This window comes from Rattus norvegicus, chromosome 6, assembly GCF_036323735.1.
Source record: "Rattus norvegicus strain BN/NHsdMcwi chromosome 6, GRCr8, whole genome shotgun sequence".
NCBI lineage: Eukaryota > Metazoa > Chordata > Mammalia > Rodentia > Muridae > Rattus > Rattus norvegicus.
Window position 1 is genome coordinate 66,997,147 of NC_086024.1, and position 14,994 is coordinate 67,012,140.

General features: G+C 38.9%; 1 protein-coding gene and 1 long non-coding RNA gene across 15 annotated transcripts; one reads left to right on the top strand and one right to left on the bottom strand.

Moving 5' to 3' along the window:
- Positions 1-695: 695 nt before the first annotated feature.
- On the bottom strand, positions 696-10,225 carry Dnajb9 (DnaJ heat shock protein family (Hsp40) member B9). 2 transcript variants are annotated; one of them, XM_039111791.2, is made up of 3 exons: positions 6,607-10,225; positions 2,959-3,185; positions 696-2,227 (listed from the first exon to the last, which is right to left on the bottom strand). In XM_039111791.2, the coding sequence occupies exons 1-3, from the start codon at positions 6,630-6,632 to the stop codon at positions 1,776-1,778; spliced, it is 705 nt and encodes a 234-aa protein (XP_038967719.1). In that variant the 5' UTR covers positions 6,633-10,225; the 3' UTR covers positions 696-1,775. The 2 variants fall into 2 exon arrangements, with proteins under 2 accessions (XP_038967719.1, NP_036831.2); NM_012699.3 differs by lacking the exon at positions 6,607-10,225 and adding an exon at positions 4,738-4,905.
- Positions 3,646-10,890, top strand: LOC120103526 (uncharacterized). Of its 13 annotated transcripts, none has more exons than XR_005505896.2 (3): positions 3,646-5,489; positions 6,593-6,711; positions 10,219-10,890. It is a non-coding gene; the product is annotated as an uncharacterized LOC120103526 (long non-coding RNA). The 13 variants fall into 13 exon arrangements; XR_005505898.2 differs by having other exon boundaries at positions 10,238-10,890; XR_005505897.2 differs by having other exon boundaries at positions 6,600-6,711.
- Positions 10,891-14,994: the final 4,104 nt, after the last annotated feature.

A 14,994-nucleotide genomic window follows, 5' to 3' on the forward strand; every position in this document is an offset into this window, starting at 1 on the left:
TCAAGTAACAGATATAACATCTAAGAAATAAGATCATGAATATATCTATTTTTCTTAAAAAATCCTAAAGTGAGGCTGGAGAAACTGCAGAGCAGGTAAAGTGCAAGCATGGGGACCTGAATTCAGACCCACAGTACTCATGGGTACTCAGTACCTGTAACTCATTAACAAGTGGGGACAAGGTAGACCCTGGAAGCCTGACTAGCCAGCAAGTCTAGGTGGTATGATAAAGACTCAAGCGACAACCTGGCTGAACAAAAAAAAAAAAAAAAAAAAAAAAGATGGACAGGGCTAGTAATGTAGCTTAGTGGTAGAATGTATGCCTTGCATATCTTAGAATCATTCCAAGTACTTCATGTGTCATGTATGTGGAGGGGAGGAGTCATTCTCAATGGTGACAAAGGTTTATGAAGTCTGCTTTTTCTTAACCAGTCCTAATCACAAAAGGACTTGTGGTACAACACTTGCTCTCAAAAAGGCAAATACACAAAAATTATAGATAATAAAACCTCCAAGGTACTGAAATATGAGACAGTAACACAACAGAAGCTACCAAATGGAAATAAGATCATTTGGGGAAATTTCAGGTTAGGTAAAACTTCAAGAGTATGTTTGGCCTATGATCAGAATGTTTCATTTTATACATACTGTACATCCCAAAAATATATATAAAAAAAAAAGAACAACACTGGAGATCAGGTTGTAAATATTTATAGTTTCTCTCACTCACACACAATATTGTATGAGACATTACTAGTTTTCATATGCATCCATAGGATTAATACTCATATGGAGTATAACATGGAAAAGTGCAGAACTAAAGAAATAACTCTAACAACAAAAGAAGCACACGTTTCTTAAAATTTAAAAATATTGCACATAGTAAGGTTGCACAGAAATTACTGGCTGCTTTTACAAAAAGAATGAGGTATTAGTCAATCTCTAGATAAAGATAAGTGCAACAGAGTAACTACACACACACACACCAAAAACAAAAAACAAATTCATACGAAGACCTAGAAAGTCAACAAACAAAAATATTCAAAAAGAAGTTTACAAAGCTATGATTTTGATCATACAAAATCATTAGCCCATTACTAAAACACAATTTCTTGGCAATAGTTTATAAATTTTAAACTTTCTTCAGCTTAACTACGTGCAATACAATCATCCCCATCACACCAATTCTCCTGTAGAAGAGGAATCTTTCTGTGATAGACATCAAACCATCACTTTCTAAAGCTTTCAGTGGCAAAGAGCCAAAAACAATGGTGGTCTTCACTAAATGACTCAATTACAGCTTCATATACATTTAGTAGCCCGAGTTACAGGGACCATAGGCTGTGTAGTTTTAAGTTCCCAGAGGTTTCACTGCAAATATTATTCAAGTTCATACAATGCAAATCTATGATAACTTAAAATTTAATCATTATTTAATCATTAAGTATGTTGGGCTAACTGAGTTGTTTGGGATTTTCTTTTTTTGTTGGGGGAGGGAGGGGCAAATTAATGAGCCAAAGGACAGGTAAAGAGGAAAATCTATCTTTCAAATGATCTTTCAAAAGAACTTTTCCTAATCAGGAAAATTAGAATTGTTTACTAGCTGAATGTGTTTTGTTAAAAAAAAAAAAAAATTTCAATATATGAAATACCTAATAACAAACTGCTTAACATAAGTGAAATCATGCCAAACTAGTTCACAGAAAACTTTTTTCATCAGACATAGTGAGGAAGAGTAAACTAGGTGGGCTTAGTGGACACAGGAAAAGATCCAACTACTGTCCTGAACAGTCGGTGTACGTAGTAACCATATTCCCTCTCCGCTGAGTGACGGTCCTGCAGTGCTTGCTGGATCCATGAAATCTATTTTCAGTCTGTACTGTGCGTCGATTGGTGCTATCAAAGCCACTAAAAGAAAACATCTTCTCCATGTCTTCAAACATATCATCAAACAATCCACCTCCAAAAGAAAACTCCTGGAAGTGATGCCTTTGTCTACTGGAACCATCCTGGCGTGTCTGGAAGTGATTTTCAAAATGCTTCTTAGACCGAGTGTTCTGGTTCTGACCAAACAAATTAAAGTCTTTAAATAAGTCATCAAAATTGAAGTTAAATGACTGCTCAAAAGGACTTCCATTGCTTCTTTGTCCTTTGCCATTAGTAAAAGCACTGTGTCCAATTATATCATACTCTTTCCGTCTATTGGCATCCGAGAGTGTTTCATATGCTGAAACAGATAAAAAGCCTTTTAGGAACTGAAGATAAGATATTCCAAACTGTATTATACAAACTTCAAATACATGACTTCAACTTATGTGTTTCATATCACAAACTATTACAAATAAAAATAAAGCTAAAATAAAAGTTGTAAAACAAGGCAGGTATTAACTGTCATATTAAAAAATAAATCATCAAATGTATTCAACTAATAGAAAAATCCGTTTTACTTTCTTACCATGTTGAAGTAAATGTTTAATTCCAACTCTCTACATAAGCCCATTCACCATTAACTACTTAATGTCCATGATGTATGGTTTGTTTTAGAACTAGTATTATGACAGAATGTTCTTTACATATTTTTAAATACCACTGGCTTTAAATGTAGATGAAATGAAGAAACTTAAGCTACTTTTTTATATTAAGTCAATACTTAATAAATTAAGTTTCTTAAGTCAATTGATAATTTTGGTTTTCTAACACTCCTTTTTATACAGAGTGGTTTCATAAATAACAAAAAAAGATAAATGGTACACTGCCAACATTTTTAGAACTGTAAAACAATAAAATGACCTACCACAATTAATTTACTTATTCAGGAACCAGGTATTTTTCTAACAAACTACAAAATCCTATATACCACCTCTCCCATCTCCATAACATCTCTCCCACAAAATTATCAGTTACCATTCCCCTTACTATAAATACCCGTGAGATATCAGGAAGAAATCATTTACTTACCTTCTGCAATCTCTCTGAATTTTGCTTCAGCATCAGGGCTTTTATTTTTATCAGGGTGGTACTTCATGGCTAATTTGTGAAAGGCCTTTTTGATTTGTCTCTCTGAGGCTGACTTTGGCACACCTAAGATATCATAGTAGTTTTTTGAGGCCAGGATTAATTCTGTTATCATTAGAATGCAGATGGCAAAGACGAAAACTGACTGTGGAGTTGCCATTTCTAATAACCTAAGAAAGAAAACAATGTTTTGTTTTGTTTTGTTTTTTAAATCCAAGGAAGGAATCTTAAAAAAACAATCAAACTCAATAAACCTTTGGTGTAAAAGACAGCATCAAGTTGTTATACACATAGTACCATATAGTCATGTTCTTGTGCTGTCTGATATTAAGAGTCTCTTAGCAAGACTTTGCTTATCTTCTGAAAAGATAAAATTGATACTTTCTTTGGATGGCTTAGAATTTCTACAATTTATGTTGGTGATGAACTTTTGTTTGCCTGTTCAGATTATTTAAGACAGCATCTTCCTTTCTCAGTGCTGTCTTCACTACCACATTTAGTTTTAGAATATGAACCAATCATTGAAAAAAAAAAAATCTGTCTTTTCTATGCTTGGCTAGAACTTCACCAGAAAGGCAAAGGTGGGGAAGGAAATTTTTTTTCTTAAACTTGTGAAATCTATTTGCTCTTAAAGGGGTTAAATTAGTCTGTTTTCATAAATCTAAGTTCCCAAATACTTTAGAAATATCGTTAAGTAACTTCTGCTCAAGGCTCACGATTAATAAAATTTAATACTGCTATGAAAGCTGGGCTACAAGAGGAAGAAAAGAGTTTGTACTTTGGAGAAGTTAGGTTTCCCAGATTTCTTAGAGTTTCTCTTTAAAACACAAAGTTTTACCTAAGAATTACTGATAACATAATGACTCAAGATGAAATGTATCTACTTGCTTTTTTGAATGCTGTACTACAGAAGTCCTTAATGACCTATGATGACATAACAAGGCTGATGAAAAAGGCACTATGGTTTGGGGAAACTGCCAGCCAACCTCTCCTGTGGCCTATTCTAAGCATAATTAGCAGGTAGATTACTTTTTTCCTGAGAATTAGTCATAGTCACGCGTACTAGGTACAACCTCTGGGTCTAAAGAACTCAAGCAGAAGCCTGGCGTAGTGCCCCATGCCTTTAATCCCCACGCCTTTAATCGTAGCACTCAGAAGGCAGGGGCAGGCGGATCGCTTTGAGTTCAAGACCTACATAGTGAGTTCCAGGGCAGCCAAATCTACCCCTGACTAAAAATAAGTACACAATATTTTTTTAACTTAATGTAACCAGAGCATGTCCGGTGGACGGCAGAGACTGCGATTGTTCGCTAGTAAAAAGGGCTAGTCGACAACTGACAGCAAGGCGGCTAGGTGAAGAATAAACGAGATTCTGCCCACTTCAAGCTAACACTGGAGATGTTTTAGTGGCCTAGCCACTCCATCAAACTCACTCGGTTTAAACAATGGGAACGTCCTCCCCGACCCTGCCATTGGGTCGGTCCGGCATCCCGGCCCACTCCACTCAGTGCGGCAACTGCCTGCTCCGACCCCACCGGCGAGCTCCGCCGGCCCGGCCCCGGGGAAGCTGACCCCAACCCCACCCTAAGCACCGGCTGTGACGCAACCATCTCGGGGTACCGCGCTTCGCTGCCCAAAGCAACTGAGCAACCGTAGGACACCAAGGCCAAGCCGGCACACAAAGCGGGACGCGACTCAAGCGCCGCCCTCCCAGGTCCTTACCCGTGCGCCCCGACGCAGCTTCTCCAAACCGCGGCGGCCCGGCTCCGGCTCCGGCTCCGGCTCCGGCTCCGGCTCCGGCTCCGGCTCCCTCACCCTCGCCGCACACGCTCCGACCTCGCCTCTAACAGCCGAGCAACCTTCGTCCTGTTCGGCCCGCTCACTACTGGCGGGAGCCTGTTGCTGGCACAACCGCCTCTAGAGAAGACCTACACGAAACGCTTCCCCATTGGCTCCCGTCGGCCCACCTGACTTTGGCGCCCTACGCGCACGTGGAAAACTGTTGTTGCCGTTTGATCCCTACGTCACTTCCGTTGCCACCCTCCAGGGGGCGGTGCTAAATGTGAGGAAACGGAAGTGAGTCGACGATTTCCTCATCCTTCCCTGGGGCGCATCGCTGCGCAGGCGCTGTAAATGGTGAGCCTGGCCCTGCGGCCCCGCCTAGAGAACAGTGCTCTCTGGCGCCCCTCGCGGGCGGAAAACTTCGCTACTGCGTGGCCATCGCTCTCGCGGTCGTGACCGGAAGATGAGCTATTATTCGTAAGTGGCCAGGTGACCTGAAAACTCAGTCTCACACTTAAACGGTTTATCCGTCATCTGTTAGTCCTCAATTCCCCAGAAGGCGTGAGCCCACTGTTTCTTACACTGCTTTGTAGGCGAGACCGTTCTGTGTTGGTTTAACACAGCAAAGTTTGCAGGGTGCTCGGGCTTTTGCAGCCCTTTCCGTGCCTCAGCTGACCTCATTTCAACAGTAGGTATGTTTAAAGTACATCTGAGCCGCTATGTGGGAAGGTGAGGTTCCTATGAGGTTGATCACACAGGTAGAATAAAACCCTCTCTCTCTCTCTCTCTCTCTCTCTCTCTCTCTCTCTCTCTCTCTCTCTCTCTCTCTCTCTTTTATACTTATTAATTTGTTTTATGTGAGTGCACTATCTCCATGTACACCACCCTGCCAGATCCCCTTATAGATGGTTGTGAGCCACCATCTGGTTGCTGGGAATTGAATTCAGAACCTCTAGGAAGAGCTGGAAATTCTCTTAACCACTGAGCCAACTCTCAACGCCCACAACCCTGTTTCTCCTACGAAAACTGAGGCCAAAAAAATATAAGCAACCTTGAAAACTGCCAGACTGGAGTTATAACTTGTCCCTTTATGTCTTCAGTTACAAAAGAGCATGATAGATATTATCTGAATGACAGCACAAAATATTTCAGAAAAAAAATATGTAAGTACTTAGTTTTATTCAGAAGCCAAGGCAAGTTTGTCAGATTGCAAAGCCAGGTTTGCCGAGTTCAAATCCTGGTTCCCTTGCATTGTAACTGAAAGACCTTTTGCTTAAGCTTTCAGCACCTCTGATTTCTCTTCTGTACTGGTAAACAGATAAGTACTTAAGAGGGAGTATATTGTTATGTGAAAATCAATGTATTTAAAACATCCATTTCCTTTCCTCTTGTAAAAAAAAAAAAAAAAAATCCTGGAGCTAAGCTGACTTTTCTGCTACTTCAAACTTTATTCTGCGAATACAGTTTACTTTAGTCCCAATGCTGTTATTCAATAATGGCTCAGTCAATAATGATGAAACATTATAAACACAAGTAATTCCCACTGCATGGTATTTCCATGAATGGTTTCCTTGAATCCCTTCCACAAAATGCAGTCATATCTGGGAGGAAAAAGAAAATTTTAACTTGTGGTTACTTGAAAGCCCAGTGTCCTAATACTGAGGGCTCTAGCTCTGAGAGTTGAAGTAAAAGATCATCCAGGTTTCTTTGGTCAGTATGGAGGGCATAGTTTCAGAATCAATTTTTTCCTATGGTCAATTAGTAAAACTCTATTACTTCATTTGTATGCATTGAGTGTTCAGCTCATACCGTGGACAAGGCATGGTGGTGCACATTGATAATCTCAACACTCTGGATGCTGAAGCAAGACAATTGGGAGCTCAAGGCCACATTGGACATCATAGGAGAGATCATGTAAGCAAAAAGAAAAAGGAAAGTTAATAGTGCAGTTATCTTAAAAATTCAAAGAAATTACAGAAGATAGTTGTAATGGTTTGTATATTTGTGGCCTAGGAAGTGGCTCTATTAGGAGGTATGGCCTTGTTGGAGTGGGTGTGTCACTGTGGGCATGGGCTTAAGACCCTCACCCTAGCAGCCTTAAGATGAAGGTGTAGAACTCTCAGCTCTTCTTGCACCAGGCCCTCCTGGACACTGCCATGCTCCCGTCTTGATGATAATAGACTGAACCTCTGAACTTGTAAGCCAGCTTCAAATGTTATCCTTTATCATACTAGCAGTGGTCATGGTTTTACAGCAGTAAAAACCTAAGATATAAGTTGGTACCAGGGACATGGGTATTGCTGTGATAGGCCTGACCATGCTTTTGTTTGGAAGAATGTGGATTCTGGAACTTTGGATTTGGAAAGCAGTAGACTACTTTAAATGGGGCTTAATGGGTTATCCTAGTAGGAATATGGAAGTCTTTGCTACTGAGAGTGATTTGACTTATGCAGCCCTGGCCCAAAGAGGTTTCAGAAGAGAATTTCAGTATGTGGTATAAAGACTGTTTTTGTTGTATTTTGGTGAAGACTATGGCTGCTTTTTGCCTTTGTCCGAAGAGTCTGTCTAAAGCTAAGATAAAGATATTTATATTAATTGCATTGACAAAGGAAGTCTTAAGAGATGCCCAACATAGACTCTGTTCTCTGGTTAAGTCTCATGAAGAACATTTTGAACAATCACGTAGTTTAGAAAGGAAAAATATAAAGTATACGGTTAGAGCATTAAAGGGGCACCAGTAAGTGAAATGGAGCAGAATCATGTATTCAAGGATATCACTGAATTAAGAAAGTGAGACTTTGGAGCAAGATCCTACCTTGCTAAATTTAGATCCAGGCATGGTGGCACACACCGTTAATCCCAGGAGATAAAGTGCAATAGATCTCTGAGTTCAAGGCCAGCCTAGGACAGAGCAAGTTCTAGGTGAAGAAAAGCTTTAATCAAAATCAGGTGTAGTGATGACCACCTTTAATCCCAGGAGACTGGCATGCAGCTCTCTGAGTTCAAGGTCAATATACAGTGCAATCTACAGCCAAGCTTGGGCAGTGAAGGAGTTGCAAAAGAGGAAGCTAGTGATACTGTGACCATGTTCCAGGTCCTACAAGCAGCAGAACTAGTCAGCTTTGACTAAGTGGCTCTGGCTTTAGAGTCAAGAATAGAAGGGATTACTTGCACAATTGATGCTTGTTAGCTGGAACTAAGAAACTAGTGGTGATAAAGAAGAGACCAGCATTACTGAGGTGAAATTTTCTGGGAAGTGTTTTCTGAGAGCACAAAGAAACTGTACTAGAGATAGCCAAAATTGTACCTCCTTCTGCAGCTGTACTGGGTAATGTATAAGATTCACCCAGGTGGTACTGGTTTTGAAGATATGAAGGCATCCTGAAGAACAGCTGAGGCTTGGCACTGTGAGAGGCCATGGAAAGTCATTGGTGAAGGTGCAGCCTCAGTTGCAGTTGATGGCCCAGGACTGAAGGGGTTGGTCATGCAAAAAGCTAAGACTTGGCAGCATGAGGAAAGCCTATGAGAGGCTATTGGTGAAGCCTAGTTGCAGCAGAAGACCCCAGTGTATTGGAGACACCAATACAATGGGATGACACCAAGAACAGCAGTGCTATAGAGTGGATCAACTTGAGCTTAGAGTGCTACAGGGGGCAAAACTGGAGAAGATATGCTCTTTGGGGGAGCCCAGAAGATCAGGTGTGGTTCTCAGACATTGAAACAAGAAGCTGTAAGTTTGAAGTTGCCTTGGAACCCGCAAGATGTTCAAGATGCCAGAGCCATGGTCTGTCTACTGAGAAAAGCTGCTAACAGAGTGGAACCAGCTAAGGTGAAAGAAGTTTGTTGCTGTCAACAAAGATGAAAAAGGAGCTGGAGTTCTGAAGACCACTTTGACATCACACATGGAGATGCAGAGTTTGGACTTTGTCCAGCTGGTTTCCTGTCTTGCTTTAGGGGTTACAGTTAAGTGATTGTGATGAATCTCAGAAGAGACCTTGAACTTTGGACTTTTAACATTTTTTAGGCTGGTATAGACTATGGAGACTGGTAGTCGAACTAAATGTATTTTACACATGGTATATTTAGGTATGGTCCCCATAGACTCATATGTTTAAACAAGACTATGGGGGCCAGGGAGTGGAATACGATAGTTTGTATATGCTTGGCCCAGGAAGTGGCACTATTAGAAAGCATGGCCTTGTTGGAGTAGGTGTGTCACTGTGGGCATGGGCTTAAGACTCTCACTCTAGCTGCCTGGAAGTTAGTCACTAGCAGCCTTCAGGTGAAGATGTAGAACTCTCAGCTCTTCTTGCACCATGCCTGCCTAGATGCTACCATGCTCCCACCTTGATGATAATGGCCTAAAACTCTGAACCTGTAAGACAGCCCCCAGTTAAGTGTTGTCCTTTATGACTTGCATTGATCAAGGTGTCTGTTCACAGCAGTAAAAACCCTAAGACAATAGTGAAACAAAATATCAAAAAAAAAATTAAGTCAATGTGAGAAATTATTCAGGAAAAATCTAGATTTCTTAAAGAGCATGGTGAACATCCCTGTTCATAATTAGAGGACATCAGGACGCGAACTTAAGCAGGGCAGGAGCTAATGGGGGGTGCTGCTTACTAGCTTGTTCTTCCTAGCTTGTTCAGCTTGCTGGTGATCGTTACAGAGATTCTTGCTTTTGCAGTACTCAGTAATAGATTACTTAGATATTATATGCAAGCTAATCATTTGGCAAAACTTTAAAAAAATACATCAAAGTTCTCTTTCTTTTTTAAAATTTCACTTTTCCTCTACATTACAAAGAAAGAATTGAAAAGTGGTTAAAGAATATGAAGTGAGATTCTCAGGTTCCCAGTAAGTACCAATTCCTGTGTAGTGACCATTTTACTCCTGACTCTCTTGCCATCAGATAGGGTATCCATTTTTTTAAAAGCAAACTGTAATCCCAACAATATTTTTCTTTGCCTGAACACTGTCAAGTATTGAAGGAGTGGAGAGGGAGTAAAGTTGAGTAGGGTGGCCCATTACTGGGATGATTTTCAAGGTGATTGAGTAGAGAAAGCAAAAAAGATTACTAATGAGAAATGCATGAGAGAAAAACAACACTAATTTGTACCAGTACTAAAAGTATGGCAATATATTTAAAATTTAAATTGTTATGAAGCCATTTAAAACAACAACAAAAAATAGCACTTGGATACATACATTGTATTAAAATTAACTAATAGGTTATGCTTTCATACCAGTCATTTAAAAACCTAAAATGTTTGTCATATATTGAAGAGTGTACTGCTCTTAAAAATTAATTAAAAATATACTAAGTAGAAGTTTCTTGCTTAAATACATTTGTTTGGCCAGTATACTACTTAAAGTTATAGCTTCATGGTTCCAACTGATAAGAGTCTATATATTTTTCAGATTTTAAAATATTTTCTAGGGAGAAGATATTGCTGAAAAAATAAAAATAAGTCTCAGAAGAGAAAATTGAGAGATGAGAAAGAAGTATGCCTAAAAGCTAAGTCTTAAGAATCATTTGTATCCTTGTATTTCCTTTAAACAGCAGCAATTTTGGGTTAGAATTTTGGAGATGGGTAGGTGACCCCATCCCTTAACTGTGGGGAGCTATGCCTAAACTCTAGTTATAGTCTCAACAGGTTCTCCCTCCCCTCTGTAGGGTATTTCAGTTGATGTCATCACCATGGGGTCCTGGGAGGCCCTTTCTTTCCCAGCATCTGGGACTTTCTGATTCCCATCCAGAGACTGCCTCATCTGGGGATCCATCCCATACGCAGACACCAAACCCAGACACTATTGCTGATGCCAAGAAGTGCTTGCTGACAGGAGTCTGACACAGCTGTCTCCTGAGAGGCTCTTTGAGCTATAAGAGCAGCATCTAGGAAGATGAATTATAAACCAACTACAACAGGAGAGCTGGCTATCTGAAGAAAATGTCAAGATAGCAGAACTATTTCAGAATGTATGACGTCAGCATGATATAAAGATGTTTTTAAGGTGTGGTCTTTGCGTAAGCTTTTCCAGCTTAATCATGTGAAGTGAACTTTGTCCTATAAATAAAGTTCTTTGAAGCTATTAAATTGCTCTAATGTTACAACACAACATAGTGTTCATAGAATGCTTGTTAAAAAGGGGGAAACTAGAAGAGCTGCTTGACTGAAGAAACAGTTTTATTACTTGATAATTTTCCTATTAGAGTTAAAATGGTAAGATTTATTTATTAAATAATAAAAAAATGTAAAAACTGCCCAACTACATCAGTGCTGGAAATTTTACTTTCATATGACTTGAACAAGCCAGTATCTGAACCCTCAGAACGCTGGGGATATAGTTCTGTGATAAAGCACTTGCCTAGTTTGTACAAGGCCTTTGTGGTCTACTCTCAGAACTGGAGGAAAAGGAGAGCCACGGTCCCTAATCTGTGAATTAAGAGCATTTACTATATCATTAGTATTCTGTTTCTTTGAAGATAATTTGCTTAGAACAGAGTTTCTGCACGTTGATATGTACTAATAGTAAATGATGGCTAGAATTTAATACTAACTATTAGATTATCCTCAATATAGTTTGTGTGTTGTGTAACCATTCGACTGTAGTTATGTACCTATAATATAAAGGAAAATACCACTATTTGCATTTTATTTCAGTTGACCTCAGCTGTTAAGAGAGATGCTTTAAAGTTGAAAGAAAATACATATTTCAGTACTTTATATATGTGATTCACCATTATAATATAGCCATTTAAGTGTCTTAACACACTGTGTTTATGAACCTATATTTATAAACCAAAAAGCTCATTGACACTAATTTTAAATATAATATCTTACAAATAAATCATAGTTTGTATTTATTTCTTAATAGGTATGTTTTTTGAAGTACATTTCTATCAAGTTTACATCAAAAATAGTATAACTTAGTATACATTCCCTCCTAAGTATACTTTAGTATCTTATAAGAAGAAATTTTAACTATTTAAGACTTTAGAGAGAATTGATGGTGATAAATTAAGTAAAAATACTGTTTTGGTCCATATTGGTTTTTGTTTGGTATATGATTTTGTTCCATTCTCCTGCTGATCCTAATTCACGCTACCCTCACCTCCCAGGTGAAAGAGACACAAGGTTTGGATGTGATACATCATTCAGGTCCAGGTCACCCCAGCAAGGACTCACTTGCAAGGCAGTCAGCTGCTCAAGATTATGGTGGATATTTCTTCAAATTCTTTCTGCTCATTGTTGGTCTCCTTTGCATTTTTGTTCTTGGCTTCATCTTTGTCCAGTTTCACAAATTCACTGAGAGTTATTCAAATGTTGCTGGATAGTGAGGAATGACTGTTCTTTATTCACCTCTGTGGGGTCAGCATCTGATTCCCAGCAGTTTAAACTTGAAACAGAAAAAAAAAAAAGCAAACAAACAAAAAACACTTTTCTGCCATCCTCTCTGGAGTGCAGAAGCAGCCCTTCAGGATGGGCCAGTTCTTGAAGGTGGAGATGCAGTGGTCCTTGAGAAACAGGTGCCAGGCCAGAGGGCAGTGCCAGAGTCTCCAAGACACTGTCACCACAACACTCTATATTGAACTTAAGAGAAATGAATGTAAAACTAAAGACTGTTATGGCATAGGTTGAAGATGGGCTGATTTTTTTCCTGAGAACAACTGAACAACTGAATGTGTTACTTCTTAAGACCTTGAGCAAGGTGGTATTGGTCTCATTCTTAGATTTTTGTTCAATGGAAAACACTATTGACTGATGGTTCTGAAAATTCTATAATATAACAAATATGTTACATTATAGAAAATAGGCAACTTAGAAAATAGGAGGTGCTCGATAAATGTTAGTTGTTCCCAAATAACAATGTTTTGTAAGTGGGATGTTGATTATTTTTAACCATACTGGACTTCATTTCTTCAGGATACTAAAATCAGTTGGTATATACACCTATACACACACACACACACACACACACACACACACACACACACACACTGTTTTATTGGTGACTATAAGCAAAAGCAAACTGTTTCCACATTACATTCTGTTGATATACAATTTAAGTAATACAAAAATAATCTTACAAGTGTTAATATCATATTAATTTCCTATTTCTTTTAGTTATATCATTTTCTTCCTGAATAGGCATAAATCTAGCTGGGTTCCTTGAAACTTAATAGGCTAAAATAAGATATTTTCTTGTCTTGACTATAATAAACCAAGGATGTTCTCAATCTAACCCAGTTAATCTCTGCGGTAGTTTAAATGAAAATGACCCCATAGGCTCTTATGGAGTGACATTGTAGAAAGACTGGCCTTATTGGAGTAGGTGTGGTCTTGTTGGAAGTAGGCCTGTTACTGGGTGTGGGCTTGAGCTCAAACTAGGCCTAGCAGATCAGTTAGACTGGTTCTTTCCCAAATGCTATGGATCAAGATATAAAACTCTCAGCTGCTTCTCCAGCACCATGTCTGCCTGCACACTGCCATTCTTCCCACCATGACAATAATGAACTAAACCAATGAAATTGTAAGCCAGCCCCAATGAAATGTTTTCATTTGTAAGAGTTGCTTTGGTCACTGTGTCTCTTCACTGCAAGAAAACCATAAGGTTTTTTTTTTGTTTTTTTTTTTTTTTTTTTTGGTTCTCTTTTTCGGAGCTGGGGACCGAACCCAGGGCCTTGCGCTTCCTAGGTAAGCGCTCTACCACTGAGCTAAATCCCCAGCCCCATAAGTTTTATTTTCAAATTCGGACTTGCTTCATTTTTTATTTGACTATTACAGGAACCACTTCGTCATTCTTGCACATATTGTTAACTGCCTTTTAGTTTTATTAAATAAAAGCCAACCTTGCCATTATGACTGTGATCTATCCTTGTGTTTATCCTGTGTTCTACCCACGCTAGATTTCCTAGTACTTCCCAAACACACTAGACAAATACACCATCCCTGTGTCTACTCATTTTATTCTCTAACCTCAGCCACTACACACACACACACACACACACACACACACACACACACACACACACACACACTTTGGCTGTAATGAGATTTTATTTTTGTTTTTAAGTCAAAATTGTTTCTTGTCTATTTTATACAGGGCTTTGGGTTTTGTGGATATTGGTTTTGAGACAGGATCTTACTATGTAACCCAAGATAATCTCAAACTTTACCATCCATCCTCCTGCCTCTGCCTGTAGAATTCTTTGAGTAGAAAGATATACCTGGCCTGGGCTTTGTTTTGTAACACCATGACAGCACTTGTGTACTTTTTATATCATTGTCATTATTATATCTATAGCTCCCTCTTTCACTGTATTGTGGGCTTTTAGGGTTGTTTTCTGTTGTTACACTCCTCTTTGTTCTTCTATAATGTGACTTTACAGTTCTTCTATCTAGAGATAGAGTTGTTTTACCTCCTTGAATCTGGGTAGGCTCTGTGACTGATTATATCAGTAGAATGTTACAAGTGCAACACCGACAATTCCAGATTTTTCCTTTCATTATCCTGTTATCTTCCATGTCCTTTGGGAGCTCTTAGATGGTCAGATGCCATGTAAGATAGTCCCCCACCTCCATAACATTGAAAAGTCCATTCCTCATAGGCTGTAAAGACAACTGATTCTAAAGTACAGGCTGCTCTAAATGACAGCAATGCAGCAGAGAGAAACCTCTCTGAGCACTTCTCACATTGCTCTACAAAACTGTGGGCAAAGTATTTCTTTTAAGGTTGTAATTTTTGGATGTGTAATTAGACAACTAAAACTATTATTTATATCATCTTCTTCATTGCTACTCACGATCACTTGTCCTATAAAACATTATGCTTCTTTTTATTCTTATTCGTCTAAGTTCAGTTCCTGGTTGGATTCAGATATCTTTTCTTTCTTTTGTTTTTTTCCCTCTCTTTTTATTTTTCCTGTAACATCAGATTACCTAACTGGAAGAAATCACAGAAATGTCCAGATTTGATTCTAAACAAATGACTACAGTTAACTTCAAATGGTAGTGTTAACTTTTTCTCTAGTGAGTGTTTAACTGCTCTCTAATTCTTTTTCAAACTCTTCCCTCTCCTACCTCAGCCTTCTGATTTCATTTGTCATCATGTGCTTCACAGAGAAAATCATAAGCATGCTTAACTATGGACTAAACTGGGCTCCCAAATACCCGTTTGAAAGCGCTAATCTCC